General features: G+C 37.2%; 2 protein-coding genes across 9 annotated transcripts in view; one reads left to right on the forward strand and one right to left on the reverse strand.

Moving 5' to 3' along the window:
- Positions 1–20,432, forward strand: part of LOC147343647 (uncharacterized) — a 301,851-nt gene that overhangs the window by 145,876 nt on the left and 135,543 nt on the right. The gene's annotated exons all lie outside the window — the stretch shown is intronic.
- The window catches only part of TUSC3 (tumor suppressor candidate 3), a 197,813-nt gene that overhangs the window by 93,237 nt on the left and 84,144 nt on the right, over positions 1–20,432 (reverse strand). For 7 of the 8 annotated variants that reach the window (XR_015156324.1, XR_015156325.1, XM_086380715.1 and 4 more), the window contains exons 3-5: positions 15,165–15,282; positions 11,695–11,835; positions 8,685–8,825 (exon numbers count right to left, since the gene is read on the reverse strand). Coding sequence is in view for 6 of the 8 variants with exons in the window: in XM_086380715.1 (XP_086236841.1) it covers positions 8,685–8,825; positions 11,695–11,835; positions 15,165–15,282 (400 nt within the window). In the remaining 2 variants the exon portion in view is untranslated. Of the gene's footprint in view, positions 1–7,790; positions 8,044–8,684; positions 8,826–11,694; positions 11,836–15,164; positions 15,283–20,432 lie in introns of those variants that run through there. The other variant, XM_086380716.1, reaches the window with a different exon arrangement.

The following is a 20,432-nucleotide window of genomic DNA, read 5'->3' on the forward strand; positions in this document are numbered from 1 at the left end:
ATGTTACATACACATGAGAAAATGCTCAAATTTTAAAATGAGAAGTTAAAATTAAATAGCAGTAGCTATATTACATATGCTTTGTTATAGAAGTTTTTAAAAATTCATCTTAATACATGATTTATTCAAGATTCTAAGAAATGGTTCAATAAAACAAAAGCAGGCTTAAACATGGTATACTTGCTTAATCATTTGAAGTACTGACAGATGTATTTACAGTATTTATAATTACACACAGAGCTGTGGGCACTTCTCACAACATAATAAAATACTAAATAAACTTTGACAGTGCAAAATGGCCTAGAATTATTAAAATTCTATCTCTAAAATAAGTATAAATGGTATTTATTTTTTTACTTTAATAATGGAAATGTCCAGCACTTTACCACTTTAATTTGGAAATTTAAATTTTTATAATTAAATTACAAGTTTACTCTTGTATCTTATTTACTAAAATAAAAAAGGACAAAAATGGACATGATTTAAAGGGTACAGCTTAATGAATTCTAACATGCTGCTGCTGCTGCTGCTAAGTCGCTTCAGTAGTGTCCGACTCTGTGTGACCCCATAGACGGCAGCCCACCAGGCTCCCCCGTCCCTGGGATTCTCCAGGCAAGAACTCCAGGCAACACTGGGTTGCCATTTCCTTCTCCAATGGATGAAAGTGAAAAGTGATAGTGAAGTCGCTCAGTCGTGTCCGACTCTTCGAGACCCCATGGCCTGCAGCCTACCAGGCTCCTCCGTCCATGGGATTTTCCAGGCAAGAGTACTGGAGTGGGGTGCCACTGCCTTCTCCAATTCTAACATGAATACACCATTATAACTAACACTGAGATCAAGTAGAATACTATTAAAAACAGTCCACTGGTGCCTTTCCTAATTATTTACCTCCATAGACCTCTGAAGGGGTAAGAAAATTTTCTTGAAAATGCTGCATCACAGAGTATGTGTATACCAGGCTTCAGTGACTTAACTACCACTTGTATCTCTCTTTAGAACAATGTCTCTCCTGAGTCTCTGCCTGGTTTGTTGTTTCCTTTTTTTTTGGTATGCATATTTCACAGTTTGTTTATATATTCCCCTGTTTATGGACACTATATTGTTTCTTTCAAAGAGGTATATTTGTGAATAAAACTTCTATGAATATTCAAAGACAAGCCTTTGTATGTACACACATTTTCATTTCTTTTTGATAAATAACCAGAAGTGAAATTGAAGGAAGATACCATTTAACATTTCTACCAGTAATATATGAAGACTCATTTTCCTGCATATCTGTCCTAACCTTAATGTCACCTTTCTTTGAAATCTGAGCATACTTAATAGGCTTCTATGGGTAACTACTTTGGTTTTAATTTACATGTTCCAAATGACTAAACTTTAAATGTTTCTTGGGACCATTTCTATATCTTCTTTTATGAAGTGTCTGTTCAAACCATTAACCCATTTCTCTCTGCCTGTTTTTCAAATTCATTTATTTGTTGTTTTTGCTATTGAGCTGTATGAGTTTTTTTATTTATTCTGGGTTGATGTTCAGTCGCCCAGTCGTGTCCAACTTTGCGACCCCATGGACCACAGTGCGCCAATACCTTATTCTGGGTATTAACCCCTTAACAGATACATGGTTTGCAAATATTTTCTCCCATCCAGATGGTCTCTTCATTTTGTTAATGGTTTCCTTTGCTGTGCAGAAGCTTCATGGTTTGATGCAGATCCCACTTATTTTTGCTTGTTTTGCGTTGGCATTTTATGTCAAATACAAAAATTTATCACCAAGAACAACATCAAAAAGCTTACCACCTATGTTTTCTTCTGGGAGTTTTACAGTTTCAGGTCTTGAATTCAAATCTTTTCTCCATTTTGGGTTAACTTTTTGTGTGTGGCTAAGGTAGGGGTCTGGTTTTATTCATCTGCATGTGGCTGTCCAGTTTCCCAACACCATTTATTGACGAGACTGTCCTTTCCCCAACACCTATTCTTGGCTCCTTTGTCACAAATTAATTGATCACATATGCGTGTTTATTTTTGTTCTATTCAGCATCTTCTGTGGATACATACAGACTTTAGGATTGTTTCTTCTATTTCTGTAAAAAGTGCCTTTGTAATTTTGATAGTAATGCACTGAATTTGTAGACTGCTTTGGGTAGTATAATATTTGGTAGTAAACATTTTAACAATACTAACGCTTCTAATCTATGTGCAAAGTATAACTTTCCCTTTGCTTGTGTCATTTTCAATTTCTTTCATCAGTGTCTTAGTAGTTACTTGTGTACAGGTCTTTAAACTCCTTGGTTAAAGTTATTCCTAAGTTATTTCATTCTTTTTGATGACTTGTGAATGAAACTGGATTTTTAGTTTCACTGATAGTTTGATATTAGTATGTGGAAGTGCCACATTCTTCTGTATACTGATTTTTTTTATCCTGAAACTTTACTGAATTCATTTATGAATTCTAGGAGTAAGAGTCAGACACAATTGAGCAACTAACACTTTCACCCCTAGAGGAGGAAATGGCTACCCACTCCAGTATTCTTCCCTGGAGAATTCCAGGCCGAGCAGCCTGGTGGGTTGCAAAAAGTCACACAACACTGAGCAACTAACACTTTCACTTTCATACACAGTATTATGTTATCTGAACAAGGACAGTTTTACTTCTTCCTTTCTGATTTGGATGTCCTTTTTCTTGCATAACTGCTCTCACTCGGACAGTGAATATGTCGAAAGTGCTGAAAGTGGACATCCTGGCTTTCTTCCTGATCTTACAGGAAAAGCTTTCAGCTTTGTTCCACTGAATACCATGTTAGCTGTGGGTTTATCATATAAGGCCTTTATTATGTTGAGGTATGTTTCCTCTACTGAGAAATTTTATGATGAATGGAGAACAGAAGCTGGGGGATTACTTCATGTACTGGATATTCACACTGAGGCTTATTTGTAGCTTTATAATAAGCAAAAAACTCAAGACAAGCACATTCAAATGCAAAAAAAAAAAAAGGTAAGATCATCTGAGTAACTTTTAAATGTCTGAGTTTATATAGGCCATTACCTCTCCTCATTAAAGAAAATTAAATGCTATATGTATTAAGAAAAGTATACCCTAATAAGATATTAACTCATTTCATTATATTGTTGTCATACTCCCGATATGAACAAAATTATACATTTGGCTATATAGAAAAATTACCTATAAACAGACATGAGTGAGTGAGTGAAGTTGCTCAGTCGTGTCCGACTCTCTGCGACCCCATGGACTGTAGCCTACCAGGCTCCTCTGTCCGTGGGATTTTACAGGCAAGAATACTGGAGTGGGTTGCCATTTCCTTCTCCAGGAGATCTTCCCGACCTAGGGATTGAAGCCGGGTCTTCTGCATTGTAGGCAGACGCTTTACTGTCTGAGCCACCAGGGAAGTCCATAAACTGACATACCTATCTTCAAATGGCCAAATGATTCAACTACCTAATGGGAAAAGCTGTTTGTTAGAAGTTACTTCACTGGAAACAAATATTATCAGCAATTATTTGCTTCGCACTTATAAATATGCCACAGAGATAATACCTGTATGACATTACAAAGTATTAATGCATAATTTTATTCAAGAAAAATTTGAAAGAAAAATGAGCTTATTCCACTCTGAAGTCAGAGCTGCCGTGTAGTTCAGAATGCTCACAAAAAACACATTTCTACTGATATACCATAATGTATAGATGCCACAGAAACTTTCATAAATTGTGAAAATTATGTAGTAATAAATATATTAATCTGGAGCTTACATTTTTCATAGAACATAATTAAACCAATATAATGTGTTTGAGACAGAAGAAATATTATGGCATACGAATCATCCTACAATGCAGAGCAATGGTGTTAAAAGGCAGAGAACAGCTTCTATCCTACTGAGATTTACTGTGATAATAAGGCTTGGGTTATTAGATCTTTTTAAATGATGTTTTTATCTTTCACGGTTTTAATTGTGGATTTTTAGGAGGCTTTTATTTGTGTTTGAAATGGATGCAACTACTCATCACATTCATATTCCTGGTTTGAAATGACAGTCCTCTATCAGGAGCATTAGCCTGCCATAGGCGAAGGCAATGGCAACCCATTACTACTCTTGCCTGGAAATTCCCACGGACAGAGGAATCTGTTAGGCTGCGGTTCACGGGGTTGCGACAATAGCCTGCCACAGGAGAAGGCAATGGCAACCCACTCTACTACTCTTGCCTGAAAAATCCCATGGATGGAGGAATCTGGTAGGCTGCGGTCCATGGGGTCTCGACGAATCTGACACAACTGAGCGACTTCACTTTCACTTTTCTGTGTTGGAGAAGGAAATGGCAACCCACTCCAGTGTTCTTGCCTGGAGAATCCAAGGGACGGGGGAGCCTCGTGGGCTGCCGTCTATGGGGTCGCACAGAGTTGGACACAACTGAAGCGCCTCAGCAGCAGCAGCTTACCATAAAGCTCTGCATTAAGGGCTACAAAGCATAACATTTTATACAACCATTCTACTTTAAACTCACCATGAAACAGGTACTCTGTAGGTTTTTTTTTTTTTTTTTAAAAACTTTACATAATTGTATTAGTTTTGCCAAATATCAAAATGAATCCGCCACAGGTATACATGTGTAGGTTTTTTATTATCCTCCATCTTAAGGGGGTGGACGAAGTTTGGAAAGCAGAGTGAAACCAAACCAGAACCAATGCTTTATTTAGCTCCAAAAAGAACCAACAGTACCTTTATGTTAACAAGCATTTTTCCCCCTAGGAAGCATGAGACCAAGAACAACTTATGACTATTCCTTCACCTATTTTTTTCTTTAAAGCTCAAAACCAGGAAGCTATAATATCTATGTATGTTTCAACATTTGCATATATTACTTCCTCTATGCCAGGAAATTGCAAGCTTTGTCTCTATCCTATACCTTAAAGCACTATTAATAGATTTCTCTTCCCAGCATATACTTGATTCTTAATCCCATGACTCATATACAATAATATGAAATAATAATGAAAAAGAGAAAAAAAAAATTTACCAGCCCTAGAATACAGTCCGCTCAGAACTAAGGACTCAGAGGTACTCTGGCATCTGTTCAAAGGTAAGACACAACTGCTACTTGTATGTATGCTGCTGCTTCAGCTGCTAAGTCACTTCAGTCGTGTCTGACTCTGTGTGACCCCAGAGACAGCAGCCCACCAGGCTCCCCTGTCCCTGGGATTCTCCAGGCAAGAACACTGGAGTGGGTTGCCATTTCCTTCTCCAACACAGAAAAGTGAAAGTGAAGTTGCTCAGTCGTGTCCGACTCTTCGCGACCCCATGGACTGCAGCCCACCAGGCTCCTCCGTCCATGGGATTTTCCAGGCAAGAGCACTGGAGTGGGGTGCCATCGCCTTCTCCGACCTGTATGTATAGTCGTTCTTTACTATGAAGTGAGCATGTCCATAGAAATTCTCCACCAAACTGTTTTTTCATTATTTTCCTTGTGCATACAGTTTTTACATTACAAAAATGCTGTGCTGTTGTACAGAGTTCACTACTTTAAGAACTTCATTTTACTGTGCAAGCCAAGGATTTCAGCATTTCTGCAAATCAGATAACAGTATTTTGCCAAGAATTATTTCAAAATATATCATTTCCAAAGAAGAACCAGATATTGGTTGTTTTAAATAAACAAATGTCTAGCAATCTGAGTAAATGATTCAGTATTTTGGACGGCCTCTTAACTTTGTAAGGATATCCCAAAAATTGGATTTAAAAGGACTGGAATTGGGCAAATCCAGTTTTTCATGTAAAATAGTTTTTCATTAAAAAGAATCAAGTTTGGTGGTGGAATGGTAACAGAGATTTAAATTATTTCTGCCCTCACTGTTTAAGCTTCATAAGCCATCAGCAGATGAGGAAAAATTAAAAAAAAGACAAATCTGTTTAATTCAACATTTTATATTCAGAGTTTTCCAGCATATTGTTTGAAAACATGTCTGTTTTCTGCAGCCTGTTATGGCTTCTGAAAGGCTGCCATTGGGGAGTAGACATACCTGCCAAGATTTCCTTCTCAAGTATGTGTCTATGAATGTTAGAGCATCTTCTGTTATGCCAAGTTCATTAGCTTTCAAGGATTCAAAGGAAAAAAATCTGTATGATGTGGCAGAGGGTGTGAGAGAATTGACCATTTAAGTACTAACATTTAGTTGCCATATAAATGTTCTTAGACATTTATTTAGAGTTGTAATGACTCACTGCATCCACTGGATTAAACATCCAGCATATGAGGCACATGCCAGATTTAGAGAACCCAACACTGTGAAAGGGCTTCCTTGGTAGCTCAACTGGTAAAGAATCCGCCTGCAATGCAGGAGACCCTGGTTGGATTCCTGGGTCAGGAAGATCCCCTGGAGGAGGGCATGGCAGCCTACTCCAGTATTCTTGCCTGGAGAATTCCCATGGACAGATGAGCCTGGCAGGGTACAGTCCATGGGGTCGCAAAGAGTCGGACATGACTGAGCAACTAAGCACAGCACAGCACTGTGTGAAGTACCAAGTCTTAAGTTAGATGTACACAGAATCCTATCCCAGGTGTGAGGTTCTGCAAATTGAGTTTACTGAATCTGTTTCCTTGTCTGTAAAATGATGATAATAGAAATTCCGTTTCATAGTCATTATAAAGAATAAGCATAAGAAACATAACCCCCAAAGAAGGAAAAGGTGCTGTAATGTCCATTATTACTTACAGTAGTAACTCTACGTCTCTTCTTGAGGAGTGAAAGTTAGTCACTTAGTTGTATCCGACTCTTTTGTGACCCCATGGACTGTAGCCCACCAGGCTCATCCATGGAATTCTCCAGGCAAGAATACTGGAGTGGGTTGCCATTTCCTTCTCCGGGAGATCTTCCCAACCCAGAGACCGAACCTGGGTCTCCGGCATTGCAGGCGGACCCTTTACTGACTGAGCTGCCAGGGAGGCCACCTCCTCTTGAGAAGGGAGAATAGTGCATGCAGGTGTATCATCTGGGTCTACTTCAGGCACATGGTTACATCAGAAGCAGACTTAGTTTTTCAGGAGACTGAAACAGTGACAAAATTTGGTATAATAATGCTGAAATACTAAAGGAATTTTAACCTTCCAATAACACTTTGAAAGAAGGGGTGTATTTTTTTTTTCACCAAGACAGTGGGTGGCTTAACTGAATGAAGCAACCTGAAAACCAGACTAAGCAACGTCCAAAACACTTTCAAACTTAATGACCACGGTGACTGAGATCACCCACTGGATCCAGTTACAGTAACTGGAGTATAACTAATAAATCTCTTTAACTCAGTTATCAAAAACTGAGAAAATATTAAGAAACTTTCCTTGAGAAATCTTCCTTACGCTAAAAAAATCCAAACCTCAAAATCTTATTTCTCTGTCTACCACAAAGCCATAGAGGATCTGCTTGAATTTCAAGACATTAGCTATTATTGCACATGATGGGTGCTTTAAGGTGAGTTGACTGGGATGCTCACTTATCAGTCTGTCCTACTGTATCATAAACACCACTGTTTGCTGAAAAATGGAAGGATGGAGGGCTACTGCACGAAGGTAAAACCAACAAACTGACATTTAGCTGTAAATATATATATATGTATACATATACATATTAAATAGCTTCATGTTTTATATTGTTTATAAATGTTTTATACATCTTTTGTTACTTTTAAGTATCATTATTTTCTTCTTCCTTTGGGAAAGAGATTTTAATCATCTAAATTGTTTACTGTGTAAAAATCCTAATGATTATTGGAGACCTTGAATTCAGAACTGTTCAACTCTAGTATTAATTTTATTTTACTCTGTAAATTGTGATAAAATTTTCATGTAGACAGTCATATAGGCAAATCACAAATTAAGTAAATAGTAACATCTCTTTCTTTACAGTTTTTTATTCCCTGTATTTCTTTCTCCATTCTTATGCTTTGACCAAGACCACAAGTAAAATGATGAAGAGCAGATGACTGTAGGCATCATTACTAAGATACTTGCTAGAGATCTTAAGATACTCTTAACCTAAAAAACATAAATGATGTCACACACTCTAGTAAGCCTATAATGACTTTTCAGTACTCAAGATTAGGTGTCCTTCCTATATAGTATGTAATCCTCTAATCCAGTGTGCTTACTTCCACCACAGCATGCAGAATGTTACATGATTTATCTCTTGATTAGTTTGATTAGTATCCCTGTGATGAATTACGATCAGGTGGGGTTTATGTCTTTCCTTTATATCTCTGGTACCTAATAATTATCAGGCACATAGTAGAGACAAAAGAAAAGAGTTGCTAGGGAAAAAATAGCTGAATGAGTACATTTCCAAGTGCTTCAGACTCTAACAGTCTGTAAGTATTTTTAGTGTAATTAGTAAAAATACACGAATCCCTAGTGTATTTCTAAATGTATTACCATACATTTATCTAGCACTCATGATATGCCAAGTACACATGGAAAGACATTACATTTTAGTTGTGAAAACTGAAGGAAGAGAGCACAAGCTACATTAATGGTGAACTTAAGTTACATCACCTAAGTCCTAAAAGTTAATTCTTCTCATCCAGACTTGATTTTCATTACAGTTATAATCTGGATCACTTTGTTAATATTACACAACTTGGACCATTACCCAAAGAAATAGGGTAAATGTGTTAACATACCAGAGACACCATGGCCCAACCAGTCTTGTTATAGATGAACTCCAAGTTGTTCCTTCTTAAATAGAGCAAACCACCCACAAGTGACACCAACAAAGCCAAAGCAATGGTGCCAGAGTAGTTGGGAGGCCTGAAGACACGAATCTGCAACAACACAATGAAAATGTTTTAAAGTTCAAGAAAAATATTCATTTTTTCCTCTGATATTCTCGTCCTTCTGATCTTTAACACATGTAATTCAGAAAGGTACCACCTTACTTTTCATACCAGGCACTAACATTCCTTTTGTTCTTTGTGAGTCAAAAATATATGCCCTAAAGCATCATGGCTATGTAACAAAATGTGCTCTTCTGGTGCTTTTAGGTGAATACAGTTAAATATATGCAAAACCTACTTACATTCAACCCAGAGCTGTTCTGGTTCATGATGATGAACCAGATAATGATGATGATCCCGAACACGGGATCATCTGGTAAAAAGGAGAGGTGAGATGGAGGGACTACTACTTGTATTATTTCAAATTGGAATTTTTTAAGACATTTTCTTTTAAACAACTTTACTGAGCTTTAATCCATATACCATACAATCCACCCACTGAAAGTGTACAATCCAGTGATATATTTTTTTAAGCATATTCAGATAGGTGCAGCCATCACCACAGTCAGTATCAGAACATTTGAATCACTTCAAAAGGAAATCCCATTCCCTTTTGGCATCCACTCCCTTATTCCTCTCACCCTGCAGCCTTAAGCAACCACCAATCAATCTACTTTCTGACTCCATACATTCATTCTGCAATTTCATATAACATGTAGTCTTTTGTACCTGGCTTCTTTCACTCAGTATGACCTTCTCAAGGCTCACCCTTGTTGTAAAATGTGCCGCTGCTTCATTCCTTTTCATGGCTAGTATTTCCTTGTGTGGATATCACACTTTGCTTATCCATTAGCCAAATAATCAGTTGGATATTTGCGTTGTTTGCACCTTATGGCTCTTATGAATAATGCTGCTGTAAACATTTTGCACAAGTTTTTGTGTAGTGTATGTTTTCTTTTCTCTTACATACGTATACCTAGGAGTAGAATTTCTGGGTCACATAGAAACTATGCTTAATGGTTTGAAGAACTGTCAAACTGTTTACCAAAGTGGTTGCACTATTTTGCATTCCCACAAGTGGTATATGAGGATTCCTATTTCCCCGACTTACTTTACAAGGTGAGATACTTTACAAGAACAAAGAAGCCAGCATGAAGGGGCTCCCACTAATTATATTTAGAACAATTTTGGTACCAAAATATTTAAGCATAGTACTAACAATCACTGGAGGGAAAAAACAATATAAGATTGTGTACCAATGAATGAATGAAATACAAAGAGGAGAGGAGAACTCTTGCTTACAGTAAAATGCCAAGGATCAATCTGAAATATGGACAAAGTGCTAGCACTGGAACATCATCATTCTGCAACCAGCATGATGAAATCTGGATCAAGGAAGAGTCATCAATGGATACTAAATACTGACAAAATTTTGATGAGGAGTAGGATATCTGCATGATCCTAAATGTCTCCACATAGGGAGCTTACGATTTAGGAAGGACAGGGTAGGTCAACTGACAAAACTAGACTATGGACAGCTCAATATATTAATGTGCGTCTGTGAACACAATAACTGTACGGTCCTGTATTTCTTAGGAAAGACAATTCACCTTAAAAGGATTCAGAAAAAAATGTGTGTGGGTATGTAAGTATATGTGTAGACAGGGTGAGGGATGGTAAGAGAGTAAGAATGCCAAAGCAAAAGCCATAAAAAGTTAAGAGTATGTGAATCCTGATATAGGGTATACATTGAGACTACACTTTTTTCATTTGTGGAACTACTTAAAGTTTGAAATTATTTCCAAATATGTATTTTCTTTTTACAAATGTGGATCTGTCAACAACATATAAGTGTGATAAATAGGTTAGAATTATTTCTGATTAAAACTGAGTATTTCTTAAAAAAGAACTAGTAGTACTTTCCAATGTTACATTTAATATTTTGTACCAAACAAATGATACATTGTAGAACTGAATATCTGCCTAAATATTTCCACCAAAAAAGAGGTAGTCACCAAAATATCATTAATACCTATATTATTTTATGTACAATGATAGTATGAGACATCTATCTCAAATGAGAAATATGCTTACACAAAATTAATATCCCTGTATTATATCTAAGGGAAATGTAATTTTTAAATAGCTGGTTAGAATTGCTCACTGTAAAAACTTCTAGTGACATTAAGGAACAAAATAGCCATAGCCCTCCACAAAGACATTAACTACCATCAACATTGTACATATCTCAGTAATATTTTGCTTTTCTAAATCAACTATAAATACTGTTTTTCTATCCTACTTTTTCACTTGTTATCCTTTGAGCTTCTTTCTATGTCAAATAATGTTGCACACCACTGTTTGTCTAGACTGTACACATTTAATTCAATTCTCATTTTTAGATATCTGATTCCTGAGTGATTTTCTTCTATTAAAATGTGTAAATTTTTTCCCCCATAGTTAATGGTTGGGGGAGAAGGGAAGGAAGGAAAGAATTATACTGTTAGAATTTATAGTCCTAAGAACAGCATATGTCAGTGACATTTTCTCATATGGCTCATGAAAAGTGGGTATTATCCTATTGTTATTTGCCCAAAGGATAGATAAAAATTATACACCTGTTTTTTTAATTAGAGTATCTTTGATTATTAAGACCACTGAGCAATATTCAGTATATTTTTTAGCCTCAGAAATTACTTTGTGCCTAACATGTATTCTTTAATGGTTCATTGATATTTTAAAAACCATTATTCCAAAAACCATTTAAATTCACCTAACTCAAAGTTCAGCTTACAGCTATCATATGCAGTTTTCCTAAAGCAGGAGAAAATGAAAAAAATCCTGTGGCCTTATTATAATGTTATACCAAACCAAGCTAATTAGCCTATTATTAAAACTGTGGGGAATAAAAACATACATGAACATCCGTTCTGTCAGCAATCCACTTTGCTAGTTGTTCAGCGCCAAATCCAATTCTTTGAAGGTCAAAAGTATCAGCTCTCTTGGGTCTGCCTTTTGGAGGAAAATGCATGAACGTAGGAGCGGAGTTAATGTTGAGCTGTAAAAGACAGCATGAGATAAAAAGACTAAATCTAATATCCCAGCTTTTTTTCCTGCATGAATTTTGGAAAGACAGCATTTATTATGAAAAATCCAAGGGGATTTCCAGAGCTTAACTACTGTTTTTATTCATCTTGATATACTGCTGAATAGAAAAGAACTTATGAATTAGGCCAAGTTCACTGAACCTTAACATTTCACATACATCATTCATATTCTCAGCTATATCCATCCATTTCATTGCTCATTTCCTTCTTTATTTTCTAGAATTCTACAACTAAAGAATGAAATGATTCAAAGTGCAAAATAGAACTACTGTAGTTTGGGGGTACACGGATTATTTTCAGTTCTTAAGCAGTTGTTAAAGAAAAAGGTTGGCATTTGATGAAAGATATAAATATATTATGTAATTAATTTTGAGTATATTGACTTCTCTATTAATTTTAAAAACTTTTTCTGTTCACCTCCTCTGTTATTTCAACTGTCTTAAAATGGTTACGTCTCATTAATTATTTTCTAAAGGCAAGCTTCATTTGAAAAGTATATTGAATATACACCACCCTAGTATAAATGGTGTTTATTAATAACAACCTAAAAAAAAAATGAGGTTAATTTGCATTGGGGAGTAAACTGCAAAGCACAGATACAGATTAAATTCTTGCTGCCCAAGAATTATGAAAAATGATTCAAATGAAAGGCAAGGAGCTTTTTGGCCCTGGCTTCCAATATACAGTTCAACATTCCCCAACAATAAAAATAAAAAAATTCAAGTAACAACAAACATTAGATCACGGTTCAAGGTAAAGATACAGCAGTACCAGCGGGGGCGTACATGTTATGGACATTTAGTAATTTTTACTAAATTGAACAAAAACACAGTCACCAATTCCTTTCTCCCACTCCACACTTTGTTTGTGTGCGTTTTCGTGATAGGTGCACACGAGACAGTTACAGCCAACATGACTGCTAGTGCACAGCTCCCTCTAACACATCACTGACTTGCTGGTCTGTTGTCAGACACTTAGCCTCAGCCATCACACAGGAGTCACATATAGTTTACTTTCTGAACAAGTCCCTAACAAGCCCAGGACTATCAAATTTCTACATGACATCATTTAACCTTATATACCCCTCTTAAAGCTCAACATTCAGAAAACTAAGATCATGGCATCTGGTCCCATCACTTCATGGGAAATAGATGGGGAAACAGTGGAAACAGTGTCAGACTTTATTTTGGGGGGCTCCAAAATCACTGCAGATGGTGACTGCAGCCATGAAATTAAAAGACGCTTTACTCCTTGGAAGGAAAGTTATGACCAACCTAGAGAGCATATTCAAAAGCAGAGACGTTACTTTGCCAACAAAGGTCCATCTAGTCAAGGCTATGGTTTTCCAGTGGTCATGTATGGATGTGAGAGTTGGACTGTGAAGCAAGCTGAGTGCCGAAGAATTGATGCTTTTGAACTGTGGTGTTGGAGAAGACTCTTGAGAGCCCCTTGGACTGCAAGGAGATCCAACCAGTCCATCCTAAAGGAGATCAGTCCCTGGTGTTCACTGGAAGGACTGATGCTAAAGCTGAAACTCCAATACTTTGATGCGAAGAGCTGACTCACTGGAAAAGACTCTGATGCTGGGAGGGATTGGGGGCAGGAGGAGAAGGGGACGACAGAGGATGAGATGGCTGGATGGCATCACTGACTCGATGGACATGAGTTTGGGTAAACTCCGGGAGTTGGTGATGGACAGGGTGGCCTGGCATGCTGCGATTCATGGGGTTGCAAAGAGTCGGACACGACTGAGAAACTGAACTGAACTCCCCCCTTAAATGATGTCATAAGGATGAGATGCTAATCCAAAAGGACTCATGTCCTACTTCTTATAAGGATTCCAGTCCTATTGAAATTTGTCAAGATTATATCATCATCACTGCTAACATTGAGTCTTTATATTCCAGGGACACTTCTAAGTGGTTCATGTGTTTTCTTTCATTTAGCTTCACAACAATCACAGAGAAATATATCATTTTTATTTGTTTCGTACATGAAGACATTAAGGTATAGAGAGGTTACGTCCCTTGTCCAAGAATACAAAGTTAATATATGGAGATGATAAAATATGTAGATAAAATCTGAGCTCAACTGTCTGGCTCCCTGACCCCTGCTGTTAACCTATAGTTATTAACTTTTTGTGTTTATCAGTACTTGATCATGCCTTTCAAATGTACAACTCATTGCAGTACCCAGCATGGATTAGTTTGGGTATCCTTGTCCCTTTTTTTTTTTCTTACACTGTCTGACCCAGTTCTTTACCAGGTCATGGAAAAGCATTTAGACTCAAGCTAATTTTAAGTGGACCGTTAGTGAATATTTTTGCTTGCTTGCTTTCAGACTGGTAATTCATTCTTCTTTGCTGATTTCTAGTTTCATCCTTATGACATCATTTAACCTTAATTAATCCTCTTAAAGGGCTTCCCTTGTGGCTCAGCTGGTAAAAAATCCACTTTCAATGCAGGAGACCTGGGTTTGATCCCTGGGTTGGGAAGATCCCCTGGAGGAGGGAACGGCTACCCACTCCAGGATTCTGGCCTGGAGAATTCCACGGACTGTATGGTCCATGGGGTCGCAAAGAGTCGGACATGACAGAGACTTTCACTCACACTCACCCCCGCTTAAAGACCTTTTATCCCCCTAAAACAGCTTAAAGGTTAAGTAAAACTTCATTGTTGCTATTCAGTTGCTAAGTCGTACCCGACTCTTTTGCAACCCTGTGGATTGTAGCCCACCAGGCCCTTCTGTCCATGGGATTCTCCAGGCAAAAATACTGGAGTGAGTTGCCACTCATCCTCCAGTGAATCTTCCTGACCTAGGGACTGAATATTTGTCTCCTATATTGCTGGTAGATTCTTTACCATCAAGCTACCAGGGAAGCCCCATGTAAAACTTACCTTGAATCTTATACAAAATTTCACAAATTTATGCAAAATACCACCCAAAGCACATACAATTAAATATCAAAATAAAGTTAATGGGTCGCACAGAGTCAGACATGACTGAAGCGACTTAGCAGCAGCATATAAACTGCCACTGTATGATGGGGAAAAAAAACATATTTCTTCTATGATGGAAAAGCTAAAATGTGTTTATTCACTAATGGCAAAAACTGTACTGATTAAAATAATTACACTTAATATTATCTTCATCATACCACAGAATTTAGTAACTACTCATTGGAATCACTGAACTGTGTTTTTACCTGGCACACAAAGACGTTATCAACCATAACCAACTCCGATAAATACGCTATTGAAACAAAATATAACTCTCTTACCTGTTGAAAAATGTCTGTTCCCTCATCATAGTCCACTTTACTGAAGAAGAGTTTGTTACAAAAGGCAGATGAATAGCGCCAGGAGTTAGCCAGTATTTGATATTCTTCGTTAGCTAGTCTGATAAGGATAATGGCACAGAGTGGAAACATTATCAGTATTCAAACGTCAACAAAGCTATTAATAAAACAGGAATTCTGGGGCAAGAGTTACCCTGGCTTTAGTAAGGACTACAAGCTAAGAGTAGATTTTATATTTTAAATGGCTGTGGGGAAAAAAAAAAAAAGAATATCCCATGACACATAAAAATTATCTAAAATTCAAATTTTTATCATTCATGAATAAAGGTTTCCTGCAACACAGACACACTGATTCATTTACTTATTGCTGCGGCTGCTACTAAGCTACATAAGGGCAGAGTTGAGGAGTTCTAGTAGAAAGTGCGAGGGCAAAAAGCTCATCCTGGCCCTTTGTATAAGAAGCATGACAACTCTTGTTCTAGGGGATAAAATCATTTTGTGCCACTTCCTACATATATATAACTTAAATTTTCTAATGATTTTTTGTAAAAAGCACAGAGCCGTTTTTAAGAATTTTGCAATTCACTTTAACAGAGAAATAAACATCATGGATATGTTTTAAAACTGTAAATATCAGTTATGCTCCACCTTTATGTATTCCATCTATCTAAAAATGCATTTACGTTTGCACCTAAAAGTAAGCAAAGATTTGAGTAGCTAAACCAAATGCCACAAACAAGCCCTCCTCTAAGAGCATATTTACTCTTATTTTGAATTCATTTGTATTGGACATTTTCTTGATATGCCAGATACAGAAGCTCTATTTTTTGACGTAGACATGGAGGAGAAATAAGGAAAGGCTGGTTGCAAAAGGATGTACGCACAGTCATGGAAAATGAAGCAACAGTGATTGCTAAAACTTAAAAAAAGGAGAGGGAGCTTCTTCCATGTAGTTGACTCTTCACAGGAGATATGGTGAGTCCCTCCCCCAAAGAAGTATAGATAGAAAAAGGTCTAATCCTACAATCACAAAAAAACTTGGAAAGGAGTCAGCAGCAGATAAAGAGATTTCAAGGAATATCTGGAAAACGTAAGGCTAGTGGAAAAGTTTTGATGGACAAAATTACAATCTCCAAGAAGACAGCAGTGCAGAAGAACCTAGGAAAATACTGGATAAGAAGCACAAAGCTGCTGGGTTGGAGGTTTCGTCTTGCCAACAAGCCAGCCTGTTACTGTCTCGGGTGCTGGCAGAAGCCACAAGACTCAGGGTCAGAGACCTAGAGGACTTTATTCTTCTTGTTTGTATCCCTGTGCCCCCAAGTTCACGGGATGACACAAAAGGCCCTTCCTGGATGTCCACACACACAGCTGACTGGGTTACAGGACTGTGCTACCGAGTTTGGGGACTACTGTTTTTCTAGTACATGATGACCAACTCCGTGCTTTGGGGAAAGACATAACGCCACTCCTTAAGGCTTGCCACTGCAAACACAATCCTTTGCTTTCTTGGCGTGCCCAGCAAGAACAGGTGGGATGATCACAGCCCATGGTTGACTGCTTTTCCCAACAGTAGTCATAAAAAAATAGCAATGCCATATAAAAAAGAGCAAATAAACTGAGAGGGCACTTTAAAGAGGAAGTATGATTTCTCAAATTAAATACGGAGTTAAATAAAATTCACAGAACAAAAAGGACACAGGTAGACTATATTGGGGGAGGAAGGAGAAAGGGACCTAGATATTTAATCCAACAAATCCAACTTTCAAACAGAAAGAACTCCAGAAAGAGAAGAGACAAAGGAAGTATTTCTGGAAACATAATACAATTAAAGGGACTAAGTATTCAAATTAAATCACTTGCCAGATTCTGAATAAGTGGAATAAGACCAACATGTTGTGATACTTTAGAATGTTATGGATAAAAAGAAGGTCCTAAAAACTTTCTGAAGAGAAAAGTATTTAACAAGGGCAAACAGTGAGACGGGGACTGGACCGGCTATCGGCAGCGCTCGGTGCCTGCAGAACACGCCTGTAGAGTTTTGAGGGCGTGCTGTTTTCCATCTAGAATTACATCAAGCCAAACAACTGATGAAGTCTGAAATAAACATGTTTGAAGAAATATAAGTCATGTGAAGAAAGGTAAGTCATGTGAAAGTACCTTAAGATATAACTAATAGAAAGGTACTAGGAATGGAAAAAATGAGAAAACCTGAGAATATAATAAAGGAACTGTAAGAAAAAGAAAAAAAAAAGGATGACTAGGCAGGATATGGTGCAGGAGGAAAGGCAGATGTGTAAGAAAAATGCGATCCGACTACAAAGCTGTGAAATACAAATCAGAACAGGAATTTAATTGGACCTCAAGATGAAGAAGAGAATACATTCTAAGCAACCATTATAATTAGAAAGCGTTGGACGATATCAAAGACTGTAGGGAGACATATTTGGTCCCACAACAGTAAGAATGATGACAACAAAATGAATATAAAAGGCAAGGTCTAAGTAAGAAGAAAATTAAAATTTATCATTATCTAGATTAATAGGTGATGGGAAAAATTAATTATTTTGAACATTTTCTTTTACACAGAAGTAGAGTTATAAGCAACAGCACGACACTGTAGAAAAGGAACCATAATAAAAACCTACTACTTTGCAACTGATGTTATTTATGTGGAAACAATAAGTCAACCTACAGACAGACATAATGATGGCCTATCAACGATGGCCTATCAACGACAGTGCTATCAACGATGACAATATAGAGATAGAGGTAACAGGATTTGGTGGGTAAGAGGGGAGGAGAGGTTGTACTTGCTAACCTGCAACTTATGGAATCAAGAGATATCACTTATGAATAAGTAATAGAAGGATGCTATTTACTTTTATAATAGTAAAACAAAAAAGCTATAAAAATGACAAGAGGTGAGATGAGTTAAATCCTCACTTGTTAGAGCCAGAAATGTAAAGACTAGGTGTACTGTATGAAATATACAAAAGTAACCTTTAGAGATTAAAAAAAAAAAAGAAAGAAAAAATAAAGGAATAACAGATTGCCTATGGCTAACTGTGCAAACAGGTGAATGCAAGGGCTAGGGATAGTCTAGGCCCTTTTTTATTAACAAGGAGCCACATAATATTGCTATGATCGAAATGTATCTATTTAAGAGAGCTAAAAAGCAAACAAAGCTTTTATCTTCGGTCATTTAGCATAAAGACCTTACGGGCACGTTTTATGGTAAAACAGTCCAAAATATCTACCACTGTAAACATCAGCCTGAAACTGCATTATGCTCAGCAGGCAGAAAGCTGTACTATATATATTTTGAATCTGTTCAATGAAATAGAAGCTTGTAAAGCTTTGGTGCTTAAGTAACATTTAACATGAGCACCTAATAGCAAAAAGTGAGCTAATCTCCAAGGTTCCAAGGTCTGCTTTCATGGAGCTGAGGTTTTACTGAGGAGACATATAATAAACAACCAACCAAATGAGAGAAAATCATTCAAAGCTAAAATATATACTGAGCGAAAAATTACACAGAATTGTATTACAGAAAACAATGGAAGATCTACTTAGATGACACGGTCATAAAAAGCTTCTCAGATGAAGGGACATTAATGTTCAAATTCCAAGGAAGAGAAAAAGCCATCGCTGCAAAGAGCTCAAGAAAGAACATCTCAGGGAGCAGGAGTAGCAGGCATGAGACACTAGAGAAAGAATTTAAGATGCTGATGAACTGAAGCTGTGATATAAAAGAGAACATGCTGTTTAAACAAATACTACCTCACAGCTTCTCTTCCAATCCTAAATGAAAACAGAGTTAGGACGAATATGAGCTCTAAAATGTGATATGATTTTTGTCATATGGAATATAATATCGGGGGCTTCCCCAGAGGCTAAGTGGTAAAGAAGCCCCCTACCAATGCAGAAGACGAGGATTCGATCCCTGGGTCAGGAAGATCCAGTGGAGAAGGAAATGGCAACTCACTCCAGTTTTCTTGCCTAGAGGATCCCACGGACAGAGGAGCCTGGTGGGCTGCAGTCCATGGGGTTGCAAAGAGTCAGACATGACAGAGCAATGAAACAGTAACAAATTCACCAATTATTTTCAAAGAAAATATGTATAGTAACATCATACAGTGAATTGGCACTGATGATTCACTGAACATTTCTGCAGACTGATAAACCTTAAGAGAACAGTGCTCCCATTAAAAAAAAATACATAAATCATTAAAAGGATGGCATTACAATTAAGAAAACAGGTTATTTTTACACAAAGGAACATTTTCACAAAAACACATTTTAAATTTTAAAGCAAAACAGGGAAATGGTAAATCTTCAAAAACTGACATTCTTACAATGATGATATTCTAAGAAATGAAAATGCTTCATTTTGAAAAACAGGAAGAGAACAATCAAATGTTAGTATTCAACATCTGTGTATAAGATCTTAAGGGATGATATGACTAGAATAATCTTGAACTTTTCCCTCATCATGTGATAACCTACCACAGACCTATTAGATTCTATTAGGTATACACTCATTCAGTCCACAAATATATTTCGGTGCCCACATGTGTCAGGTAATGAAGGACTGGATAATACATGGAAGGGCCCTGACCTCAAGAATAACACATTCCATGAAAAAAAGATGCCTCATCCAAGTACACACAAAATGTCAGATAATCAGAAATACTCTGAAAAAACTAAAACAAGAAGATGTGATAAGTGGTACTGAGAAGCCAAAGAAGATGGATTCATTTCGCCGTCAAACTCTGTTTCCACACTGTCCACATTCTCAGTTTAATTTCCAATAATCAACCGTGGGTTCTATCCTCTGCTCCAAAGTCCTAGATAACTGCCTACATAACGAAGACCCTGGGCAGAATAGAACACAATGTCTCCACAATTTACATCTGCAGTCTATGTCCATATGAACATACCACACATTCAAAGGGTCTCTCTGTTGTATGACACCCCGTGTTCATTCTTTAAGATTTAAAGTATTAAATCCTTTGCTTAAAATGTCCTCCGTTCTTTCAGAAAGCTTCCTCCAAAATGCCCCCCTTCAAATCTCGACGGTTTCTCAGCTACCGTGCAGCACTATTTATGTACATGTTGTTCTGTTTATGCATTTTCTGTTTATGCATGGATTCTTCGGTGGCTAAGACCTAGTCCAAAACAGGCATTTAAGGTTTGATGATGAATAATATAGTTTCCTAAAGAGTCTGTGTATATACACAATACACATAC

This window comes from Bos grunniens, chromosome 27 (assembly GCF_055505025.1).
Source record: "Bos grunniens cultivar Pamir isolate PY7600 chromosome 27, Bosgru_T2T1.0, whole genome shotgun sequence".
In the NCBI taxonomy this organism is placed as follows: domain Eukaryota; kingdom Metazoa; phylum Chordata; class Mammalia; order Artiodactyla; family Bovidae; genus Bos; species Bos grunniens.